This window comes from Schistocerca nitens, chromosome 9, assembly GCF_023898315.1.
Source record: "Schistocerca nitens isolate TAMUIC-IGC-003100 chromosome 9, iqSchNite1.1, whole genome shotgun sequence".
NCBI classification, from domain to species: domain Eukaryota; kingdom Metazoa; phylum Arthropoda; class Insecta; order Orthoptera; family Acrididae; genus Schistocerca; species Schistocerca nitens.
The window spans coordinates 239,726,617-239,754,082 of NC_064622.1; the positions used below are offsets into that span (position 1 = coordinate 239,726,617).

At 43.1% G+C, this 27,466-nt stretch overlaps 1 protein-coding gene across 1 annotated transcript in view; it reads right to left on the bottom strand.

Moving 5' to 3' along the window:
- LOC126204155 (xanthine dehydrogenase-like) overlaps positions 1–27,466 on the bottom strand; it is a 316,025-nt gene that overhangs the window by 231,189 nt on the left and 57,370 nt on the right. Inside the window, 1 exon segment of the mRNA XM_049938563.1 lies at positions 24,340–24,360. Coding sequence (XP_049794520.1) covers positions 24,340–24,360 — 21 coding nt within the window.

Consider the following 27,466-nt stretch of genomic DNA (forward strand, 5'->3'; position numbering starts at 1 on the left):
AGCTTACAACTGCTTCTAACTGTTATATGTACAAGTGAGTTTTTTGCCCAAATACACACTTACACTAAATGCTAAATGCATCTAAACATTTTCACAGGATGTAGCAACTCAATGAAATCTCCAGGACAAGGACAGAGAACTGGAGACAGCCTCTGGAGCATGTCAGGCTTGAATACGAAGGTTCTTGAGTAGATAGCCTCTGAGCACTATGATATAATATTTATTTCCTTTACACAAGCACACTTTGATACAAATGTAGACCGCTTTGATAAGAATAATTTAATTGGGTAGATAAGAACTCTACTCACCAAACAGTGGCACAACACACACATAAAAAGAAGGTTGTAATTAGGCAAGCTTTTGGAGACAGTGGCTCCTTCTTCAAGCAGTAAGGTTGAAGGGTAAGGAAGAGGGATGAAGGAAAAGGACTGGAGAGGTCTACAAAAAAGGGTAAATTTCAGGAAATTCATGCAGAACTGTGGGTCAGGGGAGACTTTCTGAACGGGATGAAAAGGAAAGACTGATTGCTGGGGACTGCATTGGATGAGATTTGAAAACCTGTGATCTTAAAGGTGGGAGACAGGGCAATATGCAGGACAGAGATTATTGCTTAAGCATCATGCATGAATTAATAAGAGCGAAAAGCTAAGTGAATTGTATGTAACAGAGGAAGGAGGGGGCAGTGACAAACAGATGGTTAAGGCAATGAAAGATGTAGAAAACTAAAACAGAGTGAAGAAAAGAGTAGTTGCTGTGAAAAAATGCTGAGATGGAAGAAATTAACGTAAATTAAGGCCAAGTGGGTGGCAAGAGCCAAGGACATATTGTAGGGCTAGTTCCCATTAGCAGAGTTATGAGAAACTGATGTCTGGGTGAAGAATTCAGATGGTACGTGTGGTGAAACAGGCACCGAGGTTACAATTGTCATGCTGTACAACATACTCTGCAACAGGGTATTGCATTGCATCTTGCCAGTATACACCCTCTGCCTATGCCCATTCATCCTAATTGATAATTTGGTGATTGTAATGCCAATGAAACAAGCCAAACAATTTTTTACATAACAGCTGGTGTATGGTATGCCATTTCACAGGTGGCTCTCCCTTTGATAGTATAGGTTTTTCCAGTTACAGGACTGGTATAGGTGGTGGTTGGAGGGGGCATAGAGCAAAGTCTTACAGTGGCGATGGTCACAGGGGTAGGAGTCATAGGGTAAGAAGGTGGGTGCAGAAGGAGCATAAGATCTGACAAGAATATTCAGAGATTTTGAGGGTGATGAAAAGCTATTCTAGGTGTGATGGGCAAAATTTAGACAGAATGGATCTAATTTCAGGGAATGATTTTATGAAGTCATGGCCCTGTTGAAATAGCTGTTTGATACACTGCAGACCAGAATAATATTGAATCACCAGTGGTATGCTCCAGAGCTGTTTTTTGGAGGGGTCAGCACAAATGGATGTTTTGCCCTGGGAAATCTGCTTTTGAACTAGGCTGATCGGGTAATTATGTGCAGTGAAGGCTGAGGTGAGAATGGCTGTGTATTGGTGCAGAGGGTTTTAATAAGAGATACACTTAATCAAAGGGCCTTAGCCCCTTTAGCACATATTAGTAAAATCTGAGTTACTCTATGGGCACCTGCCTTTGATGACACAATAATTCCAATTTTAATCTTGACTTAGACATCAGGCACTGCCCCTTCTTAAGAAGACACCTTGTACAGTAAGATATGTAATAGGTATACCAGAGAAAAATCAGATATACAATTAACTACAGGGCTGTAGTCCTTAAATAAATATCATTTAATGTTTGATTACTCCACAGAACTTCTATGGTTCAAAATTCAACCTTGACTCAGATCTATGGCATTCTCCCTTCTTATGATAATTAACTGAGTTTTTAAAACACACAAGAAACACAAGGGAATACACTGAATTAATGGGCCTTATCCTTTTTGTCATAAAAAGTATCCAATAATCAAAATTTCCAATACTATAAACCACTGTACAATAAGCAACTCAATAATGTCACCCCCTCAAAAGCACACAGTCAATACCAAGCTAGAAACTGGGTGCTGCCCTTTTTAAGATAATAATCCGAGTGACTAGAACAGACAAGATATGCTAAGCTACCATCAGTTAAATTCAGCAAGTAATTACAGGCTAATAGATAGGAAAAGAAATTTTATGGGCATACTTCTGCAGAAAATTTGCTTACAAGGACTCAGCAAACAGCTTAGTACTGAATGAGTTAAGCAAAGCAACCATACAGTGGTAGATTCTCAAGGTAAACAGAGCATGTTATAGAATTGGCTTTGCCAACCAGTCACTGAGTACATACATGTCACTATGAGCTGTCCTGATTCTGGTCACTGACTTAAAGCAGCCTTAAAGTAAATTATCATGGCACCCAGCAGACACGCTTGTACATAAGACCAGAGGACTTGAACCCACCACATCCCTTCGCACTTTTGCACTGTGCCCATGGTTAATACCTACCAAATTTTAACAGTTTTCTACAACAACAGAAACATGCAGTTAAATGCTGTAGTAGCCACCAGAAAGATCGCGGGAGGCGCACATTGGCACGGCACGTCACGGCGGTAGTTGCCGCAAGTAGAGTCCCGTCCACCAGAGGGCACGCGAGAATTCGGACGCGACCTCTGCTGGCGTAACAACAAGAACAACAACAACAACTCCAGCAGCACGGGCCGTGCCCAGTCAGTCAACATCGGGCATGCCTAGGACTCAGTCCCGGTCTACGCTAAGTGAAGTGCGACGTAAACGTGAACAGTGTTACTACACAATTGGCGACGAGTAGGGTCGTTCTTTCGCGTGTTGCGTCGTTGTTCCGGTTTCGCAGTTTCTCCACGGCATGGAGGATTTGGTGCGAGTTTTGGTTGCGCAGCAGATGGAACTCATGGCCACCATGAAACAAGTGCTTCCGGCGTTGCTCTCTACGCCGTCTGCTCCGGCGCAGTTCCCTCCTCCCTTTCCCCCGTATGACGAGACGGCGGAGGATTGGGACGCATATGAACATCGCCTTCGGCAGCATTTCCAGGCGTTTCATGTTGTCGAGGCGGAGGTATGTCGTGCTCTCTTCTTGTCTTGGATATCTCCCTCGCTGTATCAAGTTTTGCGGCAGCTAGCGCCGTTGCAGGAACCCTCGTCCTTGACTTTTGACACATTGTGTTCATTGCTGTCTTCATATTATCGCCGCCGCACGCATGTTGTGGCGGCTCGGGTCAAGTTCTATCAATGCAAGAAACAGCCCCATCAGTCTTACCGGGCGTGGGCCGCTACCCTGCACGGTCTTAGTCGCAAGTGTCATTTTGTCACGGAGCAGTCGCGAGAGTCGTATGCCCACGTTATGGTACGCGACGTCATTGTTCGATCGGCCCCTGATAGGGAGGTCCGGCAACGGGCCCTGCAGTTAGAAGACCCTTCCCTCGAGGAAGTTCTGTCCATTGCTCAATCGTATGAAGTCTCTCACGCGGCAGGTCAACAGCTCGAAGCGTGGTGCGACGTCGCGGAGGTTCAGGGTGGCACGGCCGCTTCCACTGTGTCCGGGGTGGACGACGTCCGAGCGGTACAATCCGGCCGTTACGGCCGCTCCCGCACGGCGCGTAAACAGAATTCCGGCCGCCGGCCCCTGTTGCCGTCCTGTGCGTCGTGCTATATACATCACGATCGGTCAGAGTGCCCCCAGCGTTGGGCCGTTTGTTGCAAATGTAATAAAAAAGTCACATTGCTAAAGTTTGCCGCTCAGCCTCGAAAGAATCGAAGGAAGCACGTACAGAGGACATGGACGTTGACGTTCAGGAAGTTTCATCGGGCCAGGCTCCCGACGCATCGGCACGCAAACTCTTTATCGAGGTGTCGGTTCGGTCGCGCCGGTTACAACTGCAAGTAGATACGGGCGCAGCAGTTTCGTTGTTGAATGCACAAACTTATTCCGACCTTGGATCGCCCCCGTTGGCGCCAGTTTACCGGCGTCTACGCGGTTATGGTAAACAGTTCATTCCCTTACTGGGTCAATTCACTACCGACGTGACGTACAAATCGGTCACTCGGCCTATTACTTTTATTGTTGTCAGTGATGCGAGCTCCGCTAACCTTTTTGGCCTGGATGCCTTTCAGGCTTTCGGTTTTTCTATTGCTGACACCATACAGTTGGTCTCCGAAGACGTTCCCTATCACTCATTGGAATCTTTGATCTCAGACTTTACAGATGTTTTTGAGGAGGGCCTGGGGCGTGTTTCCGATTTTGAAGCTCACTTAACGTTGAAGGCGTCGGCTTGCCCGCGTTTTCTACGCGCGAGACAGATCCCCTTGGCTCTCCGCCCTCAGGTAAAGGAAGAGCTATACCGGCTGACAGCCCTAGGGGTCGTTCTTCCCGTTTCTTCCAGTGAGTGGGCTTCGCCCCTCGTTATTGTCAAGAAGCCCTCAGGAAACTTACGTCTTTGTGGCGATTTCAAGGCCACCATTAATTCCCAATTGGTGGTGGACACCTATCCTTTGCCTCGTGCTGATGAATTGTTCTCCGCCATGGCGGGTGGCCAATATTTTTCGAAAATCGATCTGTCGGAGGCTTATCATCAGATACCTCTTGATGAGGACTCCAAACGGCTGGCGGTCGTCAACACCCCGTTTGGCCTTTACCAATACCAGCGGTTGGCTTTTGGAATATCCAGTGCCCCGGCGATATTCCAGCGTTATCTTGAGCATGTCACGTCGACAATCCCTCATTGTATTAATTACCTGGATGACATAATTGTCACAGGCCGCAGCACGAAGGAACACTTGCACAACCTTCGCACCCTCTTTCTCAAATTCAGGTCGGTGGGCTTGCGTTGCAACCTGCGTAAGTCAACCTTCTTCCAACCATCCATTGAGTATGTGGGCTACACCATATCTCGGCATGGCATACAGCCACTAGGAAGTTTGGTCCAAGGTATCGTCAACCTTCCTCGGCCCACTTCGCTGAAAGAGTTACAAGCTTTTTTAGGCAAGATAGCCTATTACCACCGGTTTATTCCCAGGGCTTCCACTATAGCCCACCCCCTGTACTGCCTTCTGCACAAGGGTGTTCCGTTTGATTGGTCGCCTGCATGCGAGCGAGCGTTCACCTCGTTGAAGGGCCTCCTCACTTCAGCCCCTTGTTTGGCTACTTTTGATCCCCGTAAGCCGTTGATCCTGGCTACAGATGCTTCGCAGTATGGGGTGGGGGCGGTCCTGGCCCATCGCAATGCAGACGGTTCCGAGCAACCACTGGCGTTTGCGTCTAAAACGCTTAGTCCCGCGCAGGCCCATTACTCCCAGGTGGAAAAAGAAGCTTTGGCAATTGTCTACGCTGTTACCAAGTTTCACCCTTTCTTGTATGGCACGAAGTTTCAGTTAATCACTGACCATAAGCCGTTAATATCGTTATTTGGCCCCACCTCTCAGATTCCGGATAGGGCGGCCCACAGACTACAGTGCTGGGCCTTGTTCCTCTCTAAGTACCATTATGACATTCATTTTCGCCCTACAGGACAGCATGCCAACGCCGACGCTCTTTCCCGTCTTCCGGTGGGCCCGGATCCTACGTTCGATCGAGAGGAGATTATGTGTTTTCATTTGGATGTGGCATCCCGCCAAGCAGTTGATGGCTTTCCGATCACTAGTTCTCGAGTCGCCAGGGAAACGGCGGCTGACCCGGTTCTCCGGCAAGTAGTTCGCCTCATTCAGCAGGGGTGGTCCTCCCGCCCTCCAGGCCGGGCCTCGGACCCTCTTCGTAATTATTTTCTTCTACGAGACCGCCTCTCGGTCTTGGAAGGAGTTCTCCTTCTGGCTACCGATGATACAGCTCCTCGCGTGGTTGTTCCTGCAGGTTTACGAAGGGAGGTCCTCACGTTATTACATGCGGGGCACTGGGGTGTTTCCCGTACTAAAACCTTGGCTCGCAGACATGTGTACTGCCCCGGTATTGACAGAGAAATTGAGCACTTGGTGGCCGCCTGTTCCCAGTGTGCGAGCCAACAAGCATCTCCCAGGGCAGCGTTCTCTTCATGGCCGCCGGCAACACAAGCATGGGAACGTGTTCACATCGATTTTGCGGGCCCGTTTCTCAATGGCTTTTGGCTCATTGTCATTGATACTTATTCCCGATTCCCATATGTGGTTTGCTGCTCCTCCACCACTTCAGAAGTTGCAATCCAGGCACTAGCAAAAATCTTTTCTGTGGAAGGTCTGCCAATCACCCTGGTCTCAGACAATGGACCGCAGTTTATTTCGCAGATCTTCCAGGATTTTTGTAGGCGCTTCGGTATTCGGCACGTTTGCTCTCCCCCCTTCCATCCACAATCGAATGGGGAAGCCGAGTGCATGGTGCGCACATTTAAGACGCAGATGAAAAAGTATGTGCAAGAATTTCCTGCAGAGGAAGCCTTGACGTTTTTCTTGACGGCATACCGGACCACACCAATGGGCGATCGCAGCCCCGCAGAGCTCCTCCATGGGCGTCAACCTAGGACTCTGCTGCACCTCCTCTGGCCTGGTCCTCGCCAGTCTTCACAAAACGAAGTACCTGGCTTTTCACTGGGTAGGTCGGTCTGGGCCCGTGGGTTTGGTCGCAATCCACGTTGGATACCGGCGGTGGTCCTGCGCCGAAATGGCCGCCGGCTCTATACCTTGCAGGCGGGGGATCGGGTGGTACGTCGTCACCAAAATCAGCTACGTCCACGTTCGGGCACCCACCCTCCGACCTCTCGGACACCGGCTTCCCCATTGCCGGCACCTGTATTGGTTTCACAGGGGACGTTACCTCCTCTCCCCGCTGTGACTCTGCCGCACTGCGATGGTTCTCAGCCTTGGCAGCCTCCAGTAGCTCCAGCACCGGCATCGCCATCATTCGAGATGCCCCAGTGAGAGCCGGCCCCCTTAGCAGGTTCGGTTTCTCTGGGGGCTAGTTCACCTGGGGTTGTCCCTTCCCCTTCATCCCCACCACGGGGTCTTGCCCCTCCCGAGGTGGAACGGGATCCTGAGTTCGACAGCTTGTCACCCGTTCTGTCCCGAGCTCCAGTTGTGGGACGACGGGGGCCTCTTCATGTGGGTCACTTCCAGCCGTATTCGAAGGTTCCAGCTCGAGGGTTGGCAGATCCCCTCGACTCCGGCCATCCAATGGATGTGGAGGTCATCGCTCCTGCCCGATGCTCCACCTTCCAACGCAGTGGATCAGAGTGGCTTCACCCCCCGAAGGAGGAGGAGTGTAGTAGCCACCAGAAAGATCGCGGGAGGCGCACATTGGCACGGCGCGTCACGGCGGTAGTTGCCGCAAGTAGAGTCCCGTCCACCAGAGGGCACGCGAGAATTCGGACGTGACCTCTGCCGGCGTAACAACAAGAACAACAACAACAACTCCAGCAGCATGGGCCGTGCCCAGTCAGTCAACATCGGGCATGCCTAGGACACAGTCCCGCTCTACGCTAAGTGAAGTGCGACGTAAACGTGAACAGTGTTACTACAAATGCCATACATCTTTAATGTTGCCCAAGACTACCACAACACAGTCAAATTCAGACACACAAAGAACTGCTTATAATCATTCTGCCATATTCATAAAAAATATACATTCTCTTAACCAAAAGTGTATTTGTTAGGGTTTCTGCAGTATCTCATCTAGACATACATACTTTCAAAAATTTGTTTCCATTCCATTTTTACCAAGAGAGGTGGCACAATGATTAGCAGAGTTATATGGTTGCCTATGTAAGTGTTATATGAACCTGACATGACATTATTGATGTATGACAGTATTATACAAATGTGTGAGACTGATCTGCTATGAACAAATGGAATGGAAGGAAGGAAGGAAGATTGTGTTTAACGTCCTGCCAACATGGAGATCATTAGAGATGGAGCACAAGCTTGGATTGTGTCAAAGATGGGGAAGGAAATCGGCCATACCCTTTGAAAGGAACCATCCTGGCATTTGTGTGCAGCAATTTACAGAATTAAAGGAAAATATAAATCTAGATGGGTGGACACCGGTTTGAATCACCATCCTTCCAAATGTGTGTGCAGTGTGTTTTAAGAAGACACAAGCTAGAATAAGCAATCATGTAATACCTCAACGAAGGACAGTTGTTCATCTCCATTCCACAATAACTGCTCAGAATTCCACACCGAGCAGTCATAATCCATTTGAAGCTATGTGTGCATCAGAACAGAAATCAGCAAAAAAATAAAAAACTAAAAATAGTCTACAGCATGTAACCTCAAGAGCCTCAACCTAAATGAATGGAACAACTAGGCTCACCAAATTCAGAATCGAAGTCCAGCACGTTAAGTCCACTGATACAGCTTGTCACTTCATTTCCCAAGCAGACAGCAGTACAGTGACTGCTGATCCACAATAACACCCACAAGCCATCAACATGTGCAAAAACCCTTCCCTGCAGCATCACAAGGCAGGCCCAGCAATCAACCACCTGGCCTCTCCTATAGCGGAGGCTTGTTGCTGAACTCAGACTAAACAACCTCTGTATACTCCCACTGACTCCTCACTTGTTCACCCTCAGCACGTTAAGAAATTACCATGTGTGTGCACATGCATGCCTACTGGCAGGAGGCTAAAAGCTTCGCATCACTGATGCCTGCTAGTACATATCGATCACACAACCCCCTTCCCCATTAAGGTGACCAGCTAGAGAGGGCAAGGCAACAACACCATGAGAATGAAACATGCTATCCACAATCTTCCCCTTCAGCACCTCCAAACTTAATTTGGCTTAGGTAACCCTGCTCCTTTTATGAGTTTTAAATTCTCTGTGATGATGCTTACCATGGAGAGGTCCCACAAAGCACAAAAAGATCTTCCCAGCAACCCCTTCCATGGCTCCACTCTGATCCCAAACATTCTAGATATAAACCACCCCCTCATGGCCACAGCTGCTGCATGTCTTCACCTGTTGTAATTACAGGTTTGCTGTTTATGAGCAAGCAGAATATTCCTCCTGGCAGCCTCCCATCTTGTCCTCAGACTTCTGGGATTAACACACTCTGGCAGAAGATTGTTGAGAGTCCATGTCTTGCCTAGAAGAGAATTAACCCCCTATGAGAGCACCATCTTTGCTGGGGTAGTTTCATGGACCTTGTGGCAGCTGGTATTGAAAGACAAACTTAACCAATTCAAAGAATTTTGCCATCTTTTCCGGTTCTCAGAAAGATAAATTGTAAGAATGGTGCTATATTTTCTGGTCCTCAGAAAGATAAATTGTAAGCACACAATTCAAATTTTGATCTACAAAGTCTGCAAATGTTGGTTGAGGATAGTAAGGCACTGTTGTAATGTGCTGGATCCCAAGGTAAAAAAAAGCGCCTGAAACACTCATGATGTGAACATACTTTTACTGGGTTTCTCCAACTTGCATTCCTGGTACATGGCTACTAATCCCTGGATCTCTGAGGCCAATTCTGGCCACATTAAGTGTTCCTTAATCTTCATTTTCATTTTATTTATGCCCAGGTGTCTCTCGCACAAGGACTGGTGGAAGTAGGTGAAGACCACAGGCACTTAACTCTGGGGAAGACAGATCTTTAATTTTGCATTGTACTTAGTACAATGGCACAGCACCTCACTACCAGAAAACCTTCCACCAAATATTCATGATCTTGCTGAACTCCTCGTCCCTATGCTGCTCATCCTCCAGGAGTGGGTCTTGGTTAGGATGGCAGTGGCCAAGTCAGTCCCTGTCATCTCTACCACAGCCGCAGATGTTGGTGCCATTGGTACAGCCTCACTTTTCTCCTCTACCATTTCCCCACCGACCACCCAACTGATGGCATTGGCCACCTGAAACTGAGATTCTTTAATATGTACAATATCAAAACTGAAATGCTGGGATGTGGACAGCCAGGTGTGCCACCCTTCAGGTCTTGCATGGCCAGGACGGAACCAAATTTAATTATTTGTTGTCAGTTTCTAAACTGCACTCCCTATGCTCTAAATAAAATTTAAACTGCTCCAATGCACACAGTACTGCCAGTGTCTGAAGTTCATATGTGGAGTAGTGGCTTACAGATTCTGATAGCACCCAGGATGCCTAAGCCAATGGCCTGAGCTTGCCTTCCTGTTCTTGTAGCAGGACTGCTGTGATGCCTGAGTTGGATGCATCTGTTCGAACTATAAATGATCAATTGAAATTGAGAATTCCTAATACCTTGGCATTACTGAGTATCTGTTTCAGGGCCTAAAGAGTCCATTTGAGGGACTCCTCCCACTGCTATTTGCACAAGACTGGGCACAAGTTTCCTAAAAGATTTACGATATCCACAAATCACACTATATCTCTTTAATTTCAGGGTCTCAGAAATTGGTAAACAGCCTGAATGCTGGATTGATTGATGCTCACCCTTTCCACTGACTCAATGTGCCTCAAAATGATATCTCTTTCCAAGGGACAAGCTTTGGTGTTGGCTGTTTGAACAACTCTTGTGTGCTTTCTTACAATCTCTAACTAGATGCTGTGTACACGAGCATTGAGAACACTGAAGCTCCATGAACTCCTTCCTACCTCTCTCCGAGGCCCTTTTCCTACTTTACCTGGTGGTATGACCTGACTTCATTTCCCATCCCCATGTCAGACATTTGCTATGTGGTCACCATCTTGTCGACGTCAGAGAATGAGCATGGCTAACCCATGAACATAATGCAGGAATGACCCTGTGGCCACATTCCCTCTAAAACATTACTACTGCTTCATGTTCCATATCCTTAGCTGCCTCACGTTTCCTACTCTCTACACATAGCAAAATTCTTGCCACCTGCATATGCCCAGCAATATCTGCTATGGCTTCAACCACATCTTGTACTCTATAAAAATATTCATCAATTATGTCCTCCTGTCTACACATGCCTAGGCACCTGGACAAGATACTGTCATGAAGAAGACTGAGTGGTTCTGCAGCCCACATAACATCAGTTACTAACCCACTCAACTGGCTTCTGTGAGAGGATAAATCACTTGAAATATTACTTCACATGGAATTAATAGACTTTGATCTGGTCTTGCAACTCAGCAGCTAACCGTAATACCTTGGTTATGTGGTTGATATTACTGTATGGACAATACCGAATACTGTGGATGACAGGGAGAAGAGGGTTTGGTAACTTACTAAACTGATTCCTACTGGCCTCCCTCACACCACTAGGTTGCTGATTCTCACTCTCTTCACTTCCTTCAGGTAAGCTAATAAGGGTCATCTGCCATTGCTTAGACAGAATTTCCTCCTGCAATTTAGATACGTCTGCCATGTACTTAATGGCCTTGTTAACTGAATGGATATTATTAAGTGTATGTGCAACATGATCCAGCAGAGCATGCAACCAAGTCATCTGAGTGCACAAGTGGGAGGTGCAATTAAAGCAGAACCTTCCTGAATTATATGAGGCAAGGAAGACATGCAGTGCATGTGGTACTCACCTCCCCAGCTGTCTGCAAGGTGCTGTTCGCTGAAATTTCCACCGTGCCCCCCAGCTGCTGACATGACTTGGCTGCACTGCCCTGCTCTGACTTAGCAAGCATTCTTAACTCACGCAGTAAACAGTCCCTCCGTGTATACTTCCTCCCCAGGGCACTTTGTGCACCCATAACTGGAGGACTCTGCAAACATGCAGAAAATACAGTGACAAGTAGCACTAAATATACTCAACACACACTTTCGTCTTAGCCTACACATATTATGTAGCATTGTACCAAGCTATGCCTTTGTACTGTAAATAACCATGCACTGTGCTAACAGCTCATATATCAAGGACAGAGATAGCGAATGGGAGGCAACCTTTGGAGCAGGTCAGACTCGAGAACAGGTGTTCTTCAGTGGACAGCCTCTGAGCACTGTGATATAAAATTTAGTTAACAAAAATATTTCCTTCACACAGGCACCCTTTGGTACAAATGTGGACAATTTAAATAAGAGATATACTCCATCAGAGGGCCTTAGTCCCTTTAGCAGGTATTATTAAAACTTGAGTTACTCTATGGATGCTTGCCTTAAACAACGTAGACAATAGATACATCAGAGAAAAATCAGATTTACAATCAACCAATGGGCCTTAGATCATTAACAAACATTATTTAATGGTGGATTACTCCATAAAACCACTATGGTTCCTAATTTAACATTGACTTAGGCTTCAGGCATTGCCCTCTCTTGAGAAAATCGTTTGTATAGTTAAAATACACAAGTGGTACGCAAGACATAGATAAGATTTACACTTAATCATGGACTGAAACCCTTTTAGCAAAATACTATTAAACATGAAACACTGCAGGGACACATGCTCCTTTCATCAACCAGTGATCAATCCCACCTCAGAAAAGGCTTTAATTCCAGCAAACAGTACATACCAGGCACTAGCAGTTACTTGGAAAACAATCTAATAATAGCTTCCAATAATTATATGTGCCTAAGGAATACAGAGACTAACAGTTAACCAAATTAGTATGCTCTTTAAAACACTGCAAATACTAACTTGGAAGCTGGATAGTGCCCCTTCTTATGACAATAATCTGAAGAGTTAAAACACCAAAGAAATACAGGGAAATATACTGAATTAATGGATCTTACCCTTTTTTATCAAAAAACAATCTAACAATCAAAACTGGCAGCACTATAAATCACTGTATAATAAGCTACTCAGCAGTCATCACTATTCCAAGAACATACAGTCAGCAATAAGCTAGGCATTGCACACCACTCTCCCTTAAGAAAATAATGAGAGGAATTAGAATAGAAAAGATATGCTAGGCTACCATCAATTAAATTCAGTAAATAATTCACAGGTGAATAGAGGAGAAGGAGGGGAAGGAGAAGGAACAGAAGATTAATGTTTAACATCCCATAGACAGCGAGGTCATTAAGGATGGAGCACAAGCTCAGATCAGGGAAGGATTGAGAGGGAAATTGGCTATGCCCTTCCAAAGGAATCATCCCAGAATTTTGTTTAAGTAATTTAGAGACATCAGGGAAAACCTCAATGGGGATGGCTGCACATGGGTTTGAACCATTGTCCTGCCAAATGTGAGCACAGTGTGCTAATCACTGTTCTTCCATGCTCAGTCATAGGTGAATAGATAGGAAAAGAAATTTTATGGGCAAAGCCCTGCAGGAAACTTGCTTATTTCTAGACAAGGATTCAGAAAACAGTCTAGCACTGAGTTAGTTAAGCAATGCAAGTGTGCAGTGATAGACACTCAAGGTGAGCAAAGCATGTTACAGAATTTGCTTTGCCAATCAGTCACTGAGGACATACACACATATATGTGATTCTGAGCTGTCTTGAAGCTGAGCAATGATGCAAAGCAGCTTTAAAGTAAATGTCCATGACACCCAACCAACTACTGGTGACCCACTAGGTACGTAATACCACAAGATTTGAACCCAGCTCATCCCTTTACACCCTTTCACCACACCCACAATAATTACCAAACTAATTTTCACAGCTTTCCACAACAGAGGCAACATATAGCTAAACACAATACATCTTTAATGTTGGCCAAGAGCACCACCACATGGCCTCATTCAGCCACACAAACCACTGCTTATAATCATTCCACCATACACATGAGGCACTTGTGATTTTTTTAAAACAACAAAAGCTAGAACAAGAAATTTTGTGGTACCACAAAGAAGGACAGGTGTTTGTCTCAGTTCCACAATAAATTCTTAGAACTGCACACAGAACCATCGTAACCCTTCTGAAGCAGAGCATACATCAGCACAGGAAACTTCCAGAGAAAATAATCTAACAACCTATATCATCAAGGCTTCAGCCTAAACATACAGAACAACTAGGACATCAAAATCAGATTAGAATCCAGCACGTAAGTCCATTGATGCATCTTGTCACTTCACTTCCCAAGTGGACAGCAACCCAGTGACCTGTTGATCTGCAAGTAACCCTCCCACATGCCACTGGGATATACAAAAACCCTTCTGTATAGCATCACAATGTGGGCCCAGTGATCAACCACCTGACCTCCTCGACTCCAGAGGCTGCACATCTCAGACTAAGCACCCTCTGTGTGCTTCTACTGACTCCTCATTATTTCACCCATGGCATGTTAAGAACTCAGTGCATGAACACACATGCATATCTACTGGCAGGAGGCTAAAACTTTGTATCAGTGATGCACTGTAAATACTGCCAGTATCGATGCAATGCTATCAATAATGGAGTTATACCACTAAATATTTAACAGCGGGTTGGCTAAATTGTAACACAGATTTATGTAATATTACTGAAGTACTTTCATTTAGGTTCTATGAATGTTACTACAAGTCATTTTAAAGGAATTTATTCTAGAAATATATTTTATGTTATTAGCCAATGTATTTTACAATAATACAGGTGTAGATCTGAGAGAGGTCATGCCCCCCCCCCCCCCCCCCACCAGCTACAAGAAACATTTTTACCAGGTAATGACCCCAATTCAATGGCTGAGGGCAGGCCTGCCTGATGACATCAACAGATCTGACATATTTCATAAGTCTACTGGTATAACCTGCTGACCACAGGAAGCAGGCTAGGGTGGAAAGAGAAAGACACTTTTCCAACAACAAAAGAAATAGGAAGATTACATGAAATATGTAATTGTCAAATTTTTTATGAATGCTTTTCAAGTGATTTACAATAAAACCCCATTTTTAAATTCCCACATTTTATCTTTTCTCACTTTTTACATTCCTTTTTCTTTTTGGTTCCAACAGAAGTCACATTCTCTCAGTACATGCTTTCCCATTATTACTGATCATGTGTTAGAAGATTTCCCTCAATTTAAGTTTTCTTTGATGTTATCAGGACATTCAGCATTGATTTTCAAACAGATTTCTGCAAAAGGTGCATCATATTCCTGCTCAAAGTCAGCCTTGGAACAAAGCAGAAAATATAAGCTATACACAAAGTTATTTATCATGTAATGTAGTGTTAGTGCAGTGAGCAAGATTTTCATTTATGCTGCATTGGGTCATGGCTGCCTGTATTATAGGTTCACAGTGTTTGGTAGGGTGGGAATGTATGCTGAGTCAATGCCTTATCATAATCACGATCTGATGAAGTGACTCTAGTAGCAATCTTGCTGCTGCACATTTACATGTTTCTTGTTAGGACTCAGTCACTGCCTTCACAATAATCAGAAAGGTATTGGCTGAGTGCTGACACACACAAACTGGGTGTAGGTTCCCTCATCACTTTCATCATGTCCAATAGTGCAAATAAAACATATAAGTATAAGTCTTTTGAGAAACCACATTAAAAAGACATTCATGTTTTAATGTTCTAATGTTCATTGATGACCATTATAAAACTATGGTAAATAAAGCTTGTAACACAATATGATTGAAACACTAATGTTGGCAGTCTTTGTAAACAGAGAACAGTAGGCAAAAAATTTACAGCTTGTTGTCAACAAGGAAGTCACTTGGTTCAGGGATTTCCTGGGTGAGAAAGAGGGAAGAAACTGTCATCATATTACAGAGCACCTTGAGGAGGGAAGCTTACGTCTGACATCAGGTCATACCAGCGTACGACTGCACACCTGGTACAGTATAGCGGATTCCGAGTAGAAGTAACAATGATTCACAAAAGCCTATTATCAAGATAGCTGTCTTCAAAAGTGGTGGTTATTTGCATAAATGACTATGAAATTAGATGAAAGTCATTGTAATACAGTTCAATGAGCAGAATGAAAGTTGCTACTAGTGTCGTTACCATCGGATTGTTTAAGTTGCCACAATTGAAAACAGAAGACAGCCAACAGGAGATTTCCTGCGTCATGAGAACTTGTTACAAAACGAGCTAGGCAAGAAGTCTTGTTGTTCCCAAAAAATAAAAATGATTACCACATATTTAATAAAGAATTCTGAAACAAAATGCACCATTAGATTAAACTTTCCAAACAGCAGTCTGTAAAATTTATATTCCCCTTTTCCATACAGTAACTGCTTCTTTGAATGCAAGGATGCTGTAATTGTAACAGTGATCTCCAAAAAATTGGTACTTTACCAGTAATAATAAGCAAACAAGTAAAAGCCACATTCTGTATTAACTCAAATCAGCGCATATGAGTGAAATGATTAGAAAAGACAGAAAGTGTATAACTTTGGAAGAAAAATTATGATTCTACAACATAAACATTTGCATGTTAGTTCGCAAGTCCAATTAGTGAATTTCCTAAGACTTACTGCTTCCACCCTGAACACAATTGTGAGAAATTGGCCCAACATAAAAACAAACAGGAGACATTCGTATTCCATTGCAAAAAAGACATAAATACATTTGGCATCAGTGTATGATCATTTGGAGAAACTCATTGCAGAGTGGTTTGTTACCTTGAGAGCATTGGGAATTACACCTGAATGCAACAAACTGAGAGAAAAGGTGATTCAGTTTGCTACAAAAAAAAATGGGGTTCACCAACGTCACAGCATCGAATGATTGGATCAATCAATTTAAAAATTATCTTTACATAATTTTTACAACCATTGGTGTCATGAAAGTGTAAATGTTCATAAGGGAACTGTGGACATATGGAAAAAAGAACTGCAAAATATCTTTAAAACTTATGACCCAAAAAGCATGCTTAATCTTGACAAAACTGATCTTTTTTATAACATATTAGCCAGTAAGATATGTTTAAAGGTGTGAAATGCCTTGATGGGAAACTGAGTAAGTAGAGGATAACTGATACTTATGGACAATGATGATGGTCTGCAAAATTACCACCTTTGGTAATTGGTAAATTTGAAAAGCTAAGTTGTTTCAGAACTGTGAGAACTCTGCCCACTGTTTATAATTCCAACAGCACTGCATTGTTGACCAATTCCATCTTCACAGGCACCATGCAGGCACTGGATGCTAAAATGGAGGCAAAAAATAAGAAAATAATGCTGCTAAGTGACAGATGTCGAGCACAACCTGACAATATGCAGCTGAGAAATATCAAGCTATTGTTCCTGCCTCCTAATTGAATGAGTAAGCTTCAACTGTTAGAGCTGCAAATAATCAATTCATTTACATGGAAACATAGAAAAATGCCTCTCCAGAAGGTGGTATATATGTATGATAAAGGCATGGACTTAAAATCTATGTTCATATCACTTTTGGATGCTATGCATTAGGCCTATGGATCCAAAGCATGGATGGATGTGACTCCTTGAACTATCTCGACCTGTTTCATGAAAGCAGGATTTCAGTTCACAGAAAACACACATGCACCACTGGAAGGAGATTTGTCTAAGCCTACAGTTTTTTCTGTGACTGGCATGTTGTCTACGTTTCAAGAATATGTCAGTGTTAATACTTCAGTCATCACTTCAGGGGTGCCAATTGTAGACAGCATAATTACCAAACATTTGAAGTAGGGAAGAGAAATGTGGTTGGTGAAGAGGGTGATTGGTGAAGAGGGTGATGAAGATGATGACCAAGAACTAGTTGTGCCAAGCAGGTAAGAAACTATGGAATATGTTATTATTTTTAGACAGTATACTAGTAGTGCACTGGGTGATGGTTATGGGTTTGATGCTTTGTATACTATGGAGAGGCAAGTACAGCTGGTTGATGTTAGTAACAAACAAAAGAAATTAATTATTTCACATCTTTTTAAACAGGCAAAATTTAAATTGTTTTAATTTCATAGTTTGAACAATGTAATGAGAATGACAGTAATAGTAATTTATTCATTTTTGCTTATTGTGTTTCCCTTGCTTCCCTATACTTTACACTTTTCTGTGTTTTACACTTTATTGGGTCAGTCCTCTGAAAAGTGAAAAAAGATGTTTTACTATACATCTCTGTACGAATTTTTTTTAGAATTTGCGTCAAAGTAATGTACTAAGCACTGATGCAAATAAATCTGATTAAAAATATATTTTATTGTTAACCAACAAATGGAAATATTTTCATAAAATACATTTCAGAAATAAATCTAACATTCTAAGAAAATAACATAAAAAATAAATATGAACCACTTGTTTTCATATAATGTAAACCAAATTATTTTTGAATCTGTGTTTAGTGAATCAGAACAGAGAAAAATAACACACAGTTAACTTGCATTTCAGTTCATTTCTGATTGTTGCCTGGATGCTCATTTCTAACATGAGCCAACAGGACACAGAAAATAGAAATATTATGACTGACAAAAATGACTGTGCATGGTATGTAAAATACATGAGACGTAGGCCATTCTGGGTGTATAGCAAGCATCACTGGGTACCAACCATGATGTCACCCGATAGACAGCAGTGGAACTGAGTCCAAATATCACACACTGCATGTGCATTCATCAATTTATTTTCAAACATACACTTCAGCTAACAAAACACAAGTTATTTTTCCCATCATTCCTTAAGCCTTATTTCCTAGGTTAACAAATATATACTAAATAATTAAAGATGAACTAAAAGTGCATAGCTTTAATCTACCTTTGTCTCATTAATTACAAATGTTGTCTGTTCAAAGAAAATATGATTTCACAATTACAGTGAGCAGCTGCAAGCTATTTTTCACCTAACTGATATTAAAAAACAAAATGTATTGATCATATATCTCTTAGCTTAAAACAGTCATGCTGCAAAATTAATCTGTGGCTGCTGAATGTGCTGAAGTCTAAAACTGGTTCTTCTGTGGTGAATTTTTTGTTGTTTTAGATTGCCTTTTCAAAGATTTGGTTTGGATAAATGTGTCCTTGTGCTCATATACAAATGATGTTTTTTCCATCTATTTTGGGAAACTAATGTTTCTATTACCCTGATGCATTTGGACACCATTATCTTTGAAAACCTGTGAAAACATTATTGGATTGCACCACCGCCACCAGCCATTCAGGTGTTGGTAAGCAAGGCCTCCTTTAGGTATTATATCAGGACTGGTCCTGATTCATGAATTCTTTTGGATAAAAAGAACAATTTTCTGTTGTCCCTAATGAAATACCAATGTCTTCATGTTTGCAGGCAACACAACCTTTGAAGTACAAGTACCTGAAAGCACTATGTTCAACTTCTCATCTGTAACACTCTCAGTCATCAAGGCCATTGTCCAGAAGCAGATATTCTTTGTTCTGCCACCAGAATCATTAAAATCAATATTTTTGATGTACACTCCTGGAAATTGAAATAAGAACACCGTGAATTCATTGTCCCAGGAAGGGGAAACTTTATTGACACATTCCTGGGGTCAGATACATCACATGATCACACTGACAGAACCATAGGCTCATAGACACACGCAACAGAGCATGCACAATGTCGGCACTAGTACAGTGTATATCCACCTTTCGCAGCAATGCAGGCTGCTATTCTCCCATGGAGACGATCGTAGAGATGCTGGATGTAGTCCTGTGGAACGGCTTGCCATGCCATTTCCACCTGGTGCCTCAGTTGGACCAGCGTTCCTGCTGGACGTGCAGACCGCGTGAGACGACGCTTCATCCAGTCCCAAACATGCTCAATTGGGGACAGATCCGGAGATCTTGCTGGCCAGGGTAGTTGACTTACACCTTCTAGAGCACGTTGGGTGGCACGGGATACATGCGGACGTGCATTGTCCTGTTGGAACAGCAAGTTCCCTTGCCGGTCTAGGAATGGTAGAACGATGGGTTCGATGACGGTTTGGATGTACCGTGCAATATTCAGTGTCCCCTCGACGATCACCAGTGGTGTACAGCCAGTGTAGGAGATCGCTCCCCACACCATGATGCCGGGTGTTGGCCCTGTGTGCCTCGGTCGTATGCAGTCCTGATTGTGGCGCTCACCTGCACGGCGCCAAACACGCATACGACCATCATTGGCACCAAGGCAGAAGCGACTCTCATCGCTGAAGACGACACGTCTCCATTCGTCCCTCCATTCACGCCTGTCGCGACACCACTGGAGGCGGGCTGCACGATGTTGGGGCGTGAGCGGAAGACGGCCTAACGGTGTGCGGGACCGTAGCCCAGCTTCATGGAGACGGTTGCGAATGGTCCTCGCCGATACGCCAGGAGCAACAGTGTCCCTAATTTGCTGGGAAGTGGCGGTGCGGTCCCCTACGGCACTGCGTAGGATCCTACGGTCTTGGCGTGCATCCGTGCGTCGCTGCGGTCCGGTCCCAGGTCGACGGGCACGTGCACCTTCCGCCAACCACTGGCGACAACATCGATGTACTGTGGAGACCTCACGCCCCACGTGTTGAGCAATTCGGCGGTACGTCCACCCGGCCTCCCGCATGCCCACTATACGCCCTCGCTCAAAGTCCGTCAACTGCACATACGGTTCACGTCCACGCTGTCGCGGCATGCTACCAGTGTTAAAGACTGCGATGGAGCTCCGTATGCCACGGCAAACTGGCTGACACTGACGGCGGCGGTGCACAAATGCTGCGCAGCTAGCGCCATTCGACGGCCAACACCGCGGTTCCTGGTGTGTCCGCTGTGCCGTGCGTGTGATCATTGCTTGTACAGCCCTCTCGCAGTGTCCGGAGCAAGTATGGTGGGTCTGACACACCGGTGTCAATGTGTTCTTTTTTCCATTTCCAGGAGTGTATTTGGCAAATGCACTTAAACATGAATTGATTTATCAGTCTCTCCTTCAGCTATGATTATAATGTTAGTAAATGTAAGCTTTCATCTTTTTTATGAATGATGTAAGAACAACAGGAAAATATATTTCATTGGCTTTTCTGTTTGTATAGAAGATGCAATCTGTTCTTTACTTCAAAAGCTGTAGACTTATTGTACTATTAGCCTGAAGTCTAGAAAAATAATTTTCTTTTCTCAGCCTCGATGTCAATATGTAGGTTTCCCCAACACTTTAAATGTAATTAATGAAATCAGTTTCAATTTGAAATGGAATACCATATATACAAACAAAACTATACAAAATCAATTCGTTGATGTATGCAAAGAAGAATTTTAAGACAAGATTTTATCCACAGTGAGAGGAGCAAAGTTTTTTCAATTTTCTTACATGAAACCACCAGCAGTTTGCACAGTGGAAAGATTAATTTATCTGCTTCTTACCTTCATGAAGGAATGCACAGGGAAGATTTTATTACATTCTCTAATGCTTATGAGTAGTTTCATTCTGAAGATGCAAATGAAGAGTGTCATCTAACTGGATTCACTCTTACTCATATAGTTAAAGATATTTGCAAGAAATTTTATGTCAGTCTGAGGATATGTGTTGGAATTATCATTCACAGCTGTTCAGTTATGGTTTTTTAGTTAAAGGGTGCCATTCATGAGCTTACTAAAACAGCCATTAATGCAAAACACATTGCACATGTAACAATAATTTACTGAGCAATTGTTTCACACATTCTTTCCAGGTCACTGTTTATCACAAGCCATCAGCAACAATGAAAAAAGTTGTAGCATCTGCTAATGCCTCTGCAAATAGACATAGTGTCTTTAAAGAAGTGTTCAGTGGAATAGCAATCAGAGAATCTACAAGATGTGTTGGGTGGAGGGACATGATGGTTGCCTGTAGTTTCAATGTCACAATTTGCTGAGTTATGTGGTGTTCTCTATAAGATTTCAATGTGGCACAAAAGTACAAGGTGTCTGAAGCCCAGTGCCTTTGATAAACTTTACAGCAACTGAATTCATTCTCTCAGCTGAGTGATGCATTTGAAATATTTACATTTCCCTTTTCTTACCTATTAGGTCATAAATTATTATATTTATTATTTTCATCAGTTTGCCGGCCCCAGTGGCCAAGTGGTTCAAGGTGCTTCAGTCCGGAACCATGCGACTGCTACAGTCACAGGTTCAAATCCTGCCTCTGGCATGGATGTGTGTGATGTCCTTAGGTTAGTTATGTTTAAGTAGTTCTAAGTTCTAGGGGAGTGATGACCTCAGATGTTAAGTCCCATAATGCTCAGATCCATTTTTCATCAGTTTTGCATGTTTCTTTTTCTCATTCATACTGCACAGAACAACTATGCCCCTCAGCCACTTTATTCAATCAACAGCTATAGACTTAAAGAGACCAATAGGTACTCAGAAGGACACCATAAGCCATCCTAGACAGAAGATACATTATGTGGATTTGGTTATTCTTTAAAGCTCAAGGAGTCACTGATCAAGTGAATGTGGAAAAGCAAGCACCACATATGGTTTCTTAACAGGTACACTGAGATAATTGCCTGTCTTGTACATCTCACTGTTAGAGAAGTGGAGTCAGCCATCATCCTTCATCGGTGAAGCACCAGGAGATTAGCAAGTAACATATTTAGCTTTTCTGTTTGCGTTCTCAGTTTAAGTCTTAAACTTTCTCTGTATTTTTGCGTGTTTGCAAAGTCATTGCACATTTTTGTATTTGAGAGCTAGAGTAACATGTTTTAGTATGGTAATGTGTACTATGAGCAATCTGTAGCACAGTAGTACTTACTTTGTTTTTGGATGGCCATAAGCTTTAACCACCAGTAGTAAAGCACTAGAAGAGTGGAGAATCACATATTTAGTTTTTTACGTTTGTTTTCATAGTTTAATTCACAATTTAGTAATAGTGGAATAGATAGTGCGTGTGCATGCTATGTGCAGACACAGTATGAGCTGGCCATAGTTTGTATACAGCTGAAGATGTTTATAGCCATGGTCAGTTGTCTGCAGGCTGCTGCCTAAGGGTGTGGTGGCAGCAGAGAAACTGGTACATCATATGGGACACATGAGGTGTCACTTGTTTCACACATGGGCTCTGCTGTTGAGGCACCTTCCAATGTAATGGATGCAGGGATCCAAGCTCACTGCAGGGTGAGTGGAGGGTTGTTACATGTGCGTGTCACTTGACATGGAGAGTCAACGTGGGCGCTGGCCATCTGGCCTCGCTCATTCATTCTCTGTCTGGACAGATGGCCACTCCTTCAGCAGGTCTGATGAAACACATTGGAGGAGGTTTTTATTAGTTATAGGGAGCTTCATTCGAGCCCCTTCAAGAAAAAGTGTCCAGGGCTGGAAAGAATCCCAGTATGGCTCAGTATGTCTGCTGGTTGGGAGAGGAAAGGTGGTGGTCAGGGGGGGGGGGGGCAGAGGGGGGGAGGAGGGGTGCTCATCCAAGATGTGGAGCAGGCCCTGCCTTTGGCTATTGAGGGTACAGGGTGCATTAGTCTGTGCAAGTTGTTGCTCATGACAGCACCAACAACACGTGTCTCTTGGGTTCTGTTTACATCCTCTGTTCCTACAGGTGGCTGGTGGAAGTAGTGAAACTGCTAGCCTCACTTGTGGGGTTTAAGTAAATCTCACAACTAGCAGCACCATATTCAGAGTCAGTCAGGGTTCATTGGTTTGAAGCTGAGTGAGGGTCTCAACGAGAGGCTTTGTCGATTCTGTAATGGTCATGGCTGCAGATTTCTAGAGTTGTGTTATAGGGTGCAAAGTTGTGGGACTCCCCTTGGTAGGTCAGGGGTGTACTGTACAAGGAAGCAGCTACTTGGGTAGCAGAGAACTTATAAGAGTGCACAAGGTTTTTTTTAGGCTAGGTGGTAGTTTGGGATCCTTTGATGAACAGTTGCTAGTTGTTACGCAAAATGAAATTGGATCGTGTACAAAGTAGAAACACTTCAACTGTCAAAATTTTACTAGTAAACTGCCAAAGTATTCATACCAAAGTACCAATATTTATTGCCCTGCACGAAATTTCTCACACTCACATTATTCTTGGGATCAAAAGCTGGCAGGAAACCAAAGCAGAAAGCTTCAAAATATGTAGTGAGTTGTGGAAAGTATATTGGATAAACAGATTAGATGCGATAGAGGGGAGTGTGTGCATTGTAGGTGGTAAAAATATTGTCTCTCGTGTAGTCAAATCTGAGGGTGACAATGAAGCTATCTGGATGAATATAACAATTGTAGGTGAAATCAGATTAATAGTTGGATGTTTTTACAGTCATTCAAGGAAACTCTATGGTCAGTAGCACAGAAATACCCAGATCATACAATATTAGTTGGAAGCAACTTTAAACTACCAAGTATAGACTGGGACATCTAAGGATTCACTGCAGATGGTATGGATAGACAGTCTTGTGAAGTACTTCTCACCACATTTTCCAAAAACTGCCTTGAACAACTCGCTAGACAGCCCAGACAAAATAGAAATATTTTATACCTTATAGCTACAGACAAGTCTGATTTTATCCACAGCGTCAGTAAAGAGACAAGGATTAATGATCATGATGTCACTTTAGCAGTCATGGTTACTAATAAATGCATCGGGAAGGTCAACAGATTGTTTATGTTTGAAAAAGCAGCTAAACAATTGTTAGCCCCGCACTTGGACAATGAATGGACACCATTTAGCTGCAGTATGATGGATATAGAGGGACTATGGGCAAAGTTTAAACTGACTGTAAATCACACACCAGAGTCATAGTCCCAAGTAAGTGTGTTAAGGATGGAAAGGACTCTCCACGGTTTAATAATCAAATTTGGAAAATGCTGAGGAAACAGAGATTGTTGCAGACTCAATTAAAAAAAAAGAATACACAAATGCTGACAGGCAAAAGATAGTAGAGATTGATGCATCCATAGGAAGATCAATGTTCAAAGGATACAACTTCCACTGTCATACCTTAGCAAAAGATCTTTCCAAAAACCCAAGAAAATTGTGGTCATACACAAAATCACTAAGTGAGTTGAAGGCTTCTATCCAGTCACTCGTTGACTGGACTTCGGTGTCAATAGAATACAGCTAAAGGAAACCTGAAGTTTTAAATTTTACGTATAAGAAACCATTCATGGAGGAGGATCATACAAAAAAATCATTGTTTGACTGTCTCACAGACTTATAAATGGAAGACATAGTAACTGGAATCCATGGCATAGAGAAGCAATTGAAAGAGTTGAAAAAGTAAGTCACCAGGCTCAGATAGAATCCCAGTTTGGTTTTACAGAGAGTAAGCTGCACCATTGGCCCCTCACTTAGCCCACACTTATTGTGAATCTCTCATCCAGCAAAAAGTCCCAAGTGAGTGGAAAAAAAATTGCGGGGAACTACTGTATATAAGAAAGCTAAAAAAGTGACCTTTACAGCTACCGACCAATATCTTCAGCATGGATTTAGAAAGCATCACTTGTGAACAACTCAGCTTGCCCTTTACTCACTTGACATCCTACAAACAATGAATAGAGGGTAACAGGCAGACACCATGTTCCTAGATTTCCAGAAAGCATTTGACTCAGTGCTCCACTGAATGCTGCTGACAGAGGTCCAAGCATATGTTTTAGGTTTCAGATATATGAGTGGCTCATAGACTTTTTCAGTAATAGAACCCATTACTTTGTCCTCAATGGTGAGTGCTCATCAGACAGAAAGACGTCATCAGGAGTGTCCCAGGGAAGTGTGATACGGCTATTTTAATTCTCTATATACTGTACATAAATGTCCTGATGGTCAAGGTGGGCAGCAATTTACGGCTGTTTGCTGATGACTTTGTGATGTGTGGAAAGGTGTCATAATTGGGTCTCTATAAGAGGATACAAGATGACTTAGACAAAATTTCTAGTTGATGTGATGAATGGCATCTTGCTCCAAATGTAGAAAAATGTAAGTTATGTGGGCAAGTAAAGAAAACAATCCCATAATGTTCAAATACATCATTTGTAGTGTGCTGCTTGACACAATCACACAAAATATATACCTAATTTAATTGGATAGATAAAAAATCTACTTACCAAGCACTGGCAGAACACGCACAAAAAAGAAAGTTATAATTAGGTAAGCTTTTGGAGCATGTGGCTACTTCTTTAGGCAGAAGGGTTGAGGGGGAAGGAAGAGGGGTGAGGGAAAAGGAATGGAGAGTCTAGGAAAAGGAATAGATTTTGGGGAAGTCACTCAGTAGTTCAGCAGAGGCTTACTGGATGGGATGTAAAGGAAAGACTGATTGTAGAGGACTGCATCAAATGAGATTTCAAACCCGTGAGCTTAAAGGTAGAAGGCAGAATAATATGCAAGACAGAGATCACTGCTTAACATCGTTCAAGAGTTTAAAAGAGTGGAAAGCTAAGTGCATTGTATGTAACAGAGGTGGAAGGTGAGCAGTGAAAAATATATGGGTAAGACAATGAAAGATGTAGAAAACTGAAACTGAGTGAAGAAAAGAGTAGTCGCTGTAAAAATATACTGAGGCAGAAGAAATCAATGTAAATTAAGGTCATGTGGGTGGCACAAACCATGGACATGTTGTATGCTAGTTCCCACCTGCAGAGTTCTGAGAAACTTGTGTCGAAGAATCCAGATGGTGTGTGTGGTGAAACAGGCACAGAGATCATGACTGTCATGCTGTACAGCATGCTCTGTAACAGCATATTGGGTGTTGTCAGTGAACAGCATCCACTTATGCCCATTCTTCCTAATTAATAATTTGGTGGTAGTCATGCCAATCTAAGAGACCAAACTTTGTTTACATAACGGCTGGTATATGACATGATGTTTCACAGGTGGCTCTCTCTTTGATAGTGTATGTTTTGACAGTTACAGGGTTGGTATAGGTGGTGGTAGGAGGGTGCATAGGGAAAAGTCTTGGAGTGGGAACAGTCAGAGATGTAGGAACCGATGGGTAGGAAGATGGGTGCAGAAGGACCATAGAATCTGATAAGAATATTCTGGAGGATGATGAAAACCTATTTTAGGTGTGGTGGGTTAATTGCCGACAGAATGGATCCCATTTCATGGCATCATTATAGGAAGTCATGGCCTAGTCAAAGTAGCTGGTTAATACATCCCAGACAAGGATAATACTGAGTAAACAGTGGTGTGATCAAAAGTTGGTTTTTTGAGAGATCAGCATGTAAGGTAACAGGGGATAATATGGAGCTCTTTCAAGTAGTTCAATATTTAAATTTAAAGCACAGCAGCAGAGATAATATGCTGGGCAAAATAGACTGAAAAAATACTTGTTTTGTGTTTTCATGGGCGTTGTATTTCCGTTGCACAGTGTTTCGGTTTTCTATTAATTGCAATGAATTATAAAAGTGTGGTAATAAATGTGTAAAATTATATAATGTATTTAGATTTAAGCATTTAAATATTATAAATTATTGTAAACAAATTGTGGCCATGTTTAGCAATTATTTTGACTACTGTGGTGTCATGTGACCCGACTCAGGACTGTGGATATGAGCGGGAAAATCGAGGTCTTTGTTCGTTGTCCGTTGTGGTGGCAAGTTGGGAGCGGCAAAGTGCTGCAAGTGCAAGCATGGACGCCAGTGTATGCGAAGCAACAATGTGAAAGTGTGTGGGTGTGAGACAAACAGTCTGCGAATCGCACCGATTATTATTTGTACAGATCGAATTTATTTGTGAACGTAAAAATGCATGGCCACAAAGTTAAAGTGTTTCTTTGAATAAATAAGTTTCAATCTGAACATGTATAGTTTGTTTCACTGCTGTTCAAAAGCTAGCCAATATATGACTCAATAGTAGGGGCACAAATGCAACTGTTCACTACCAAC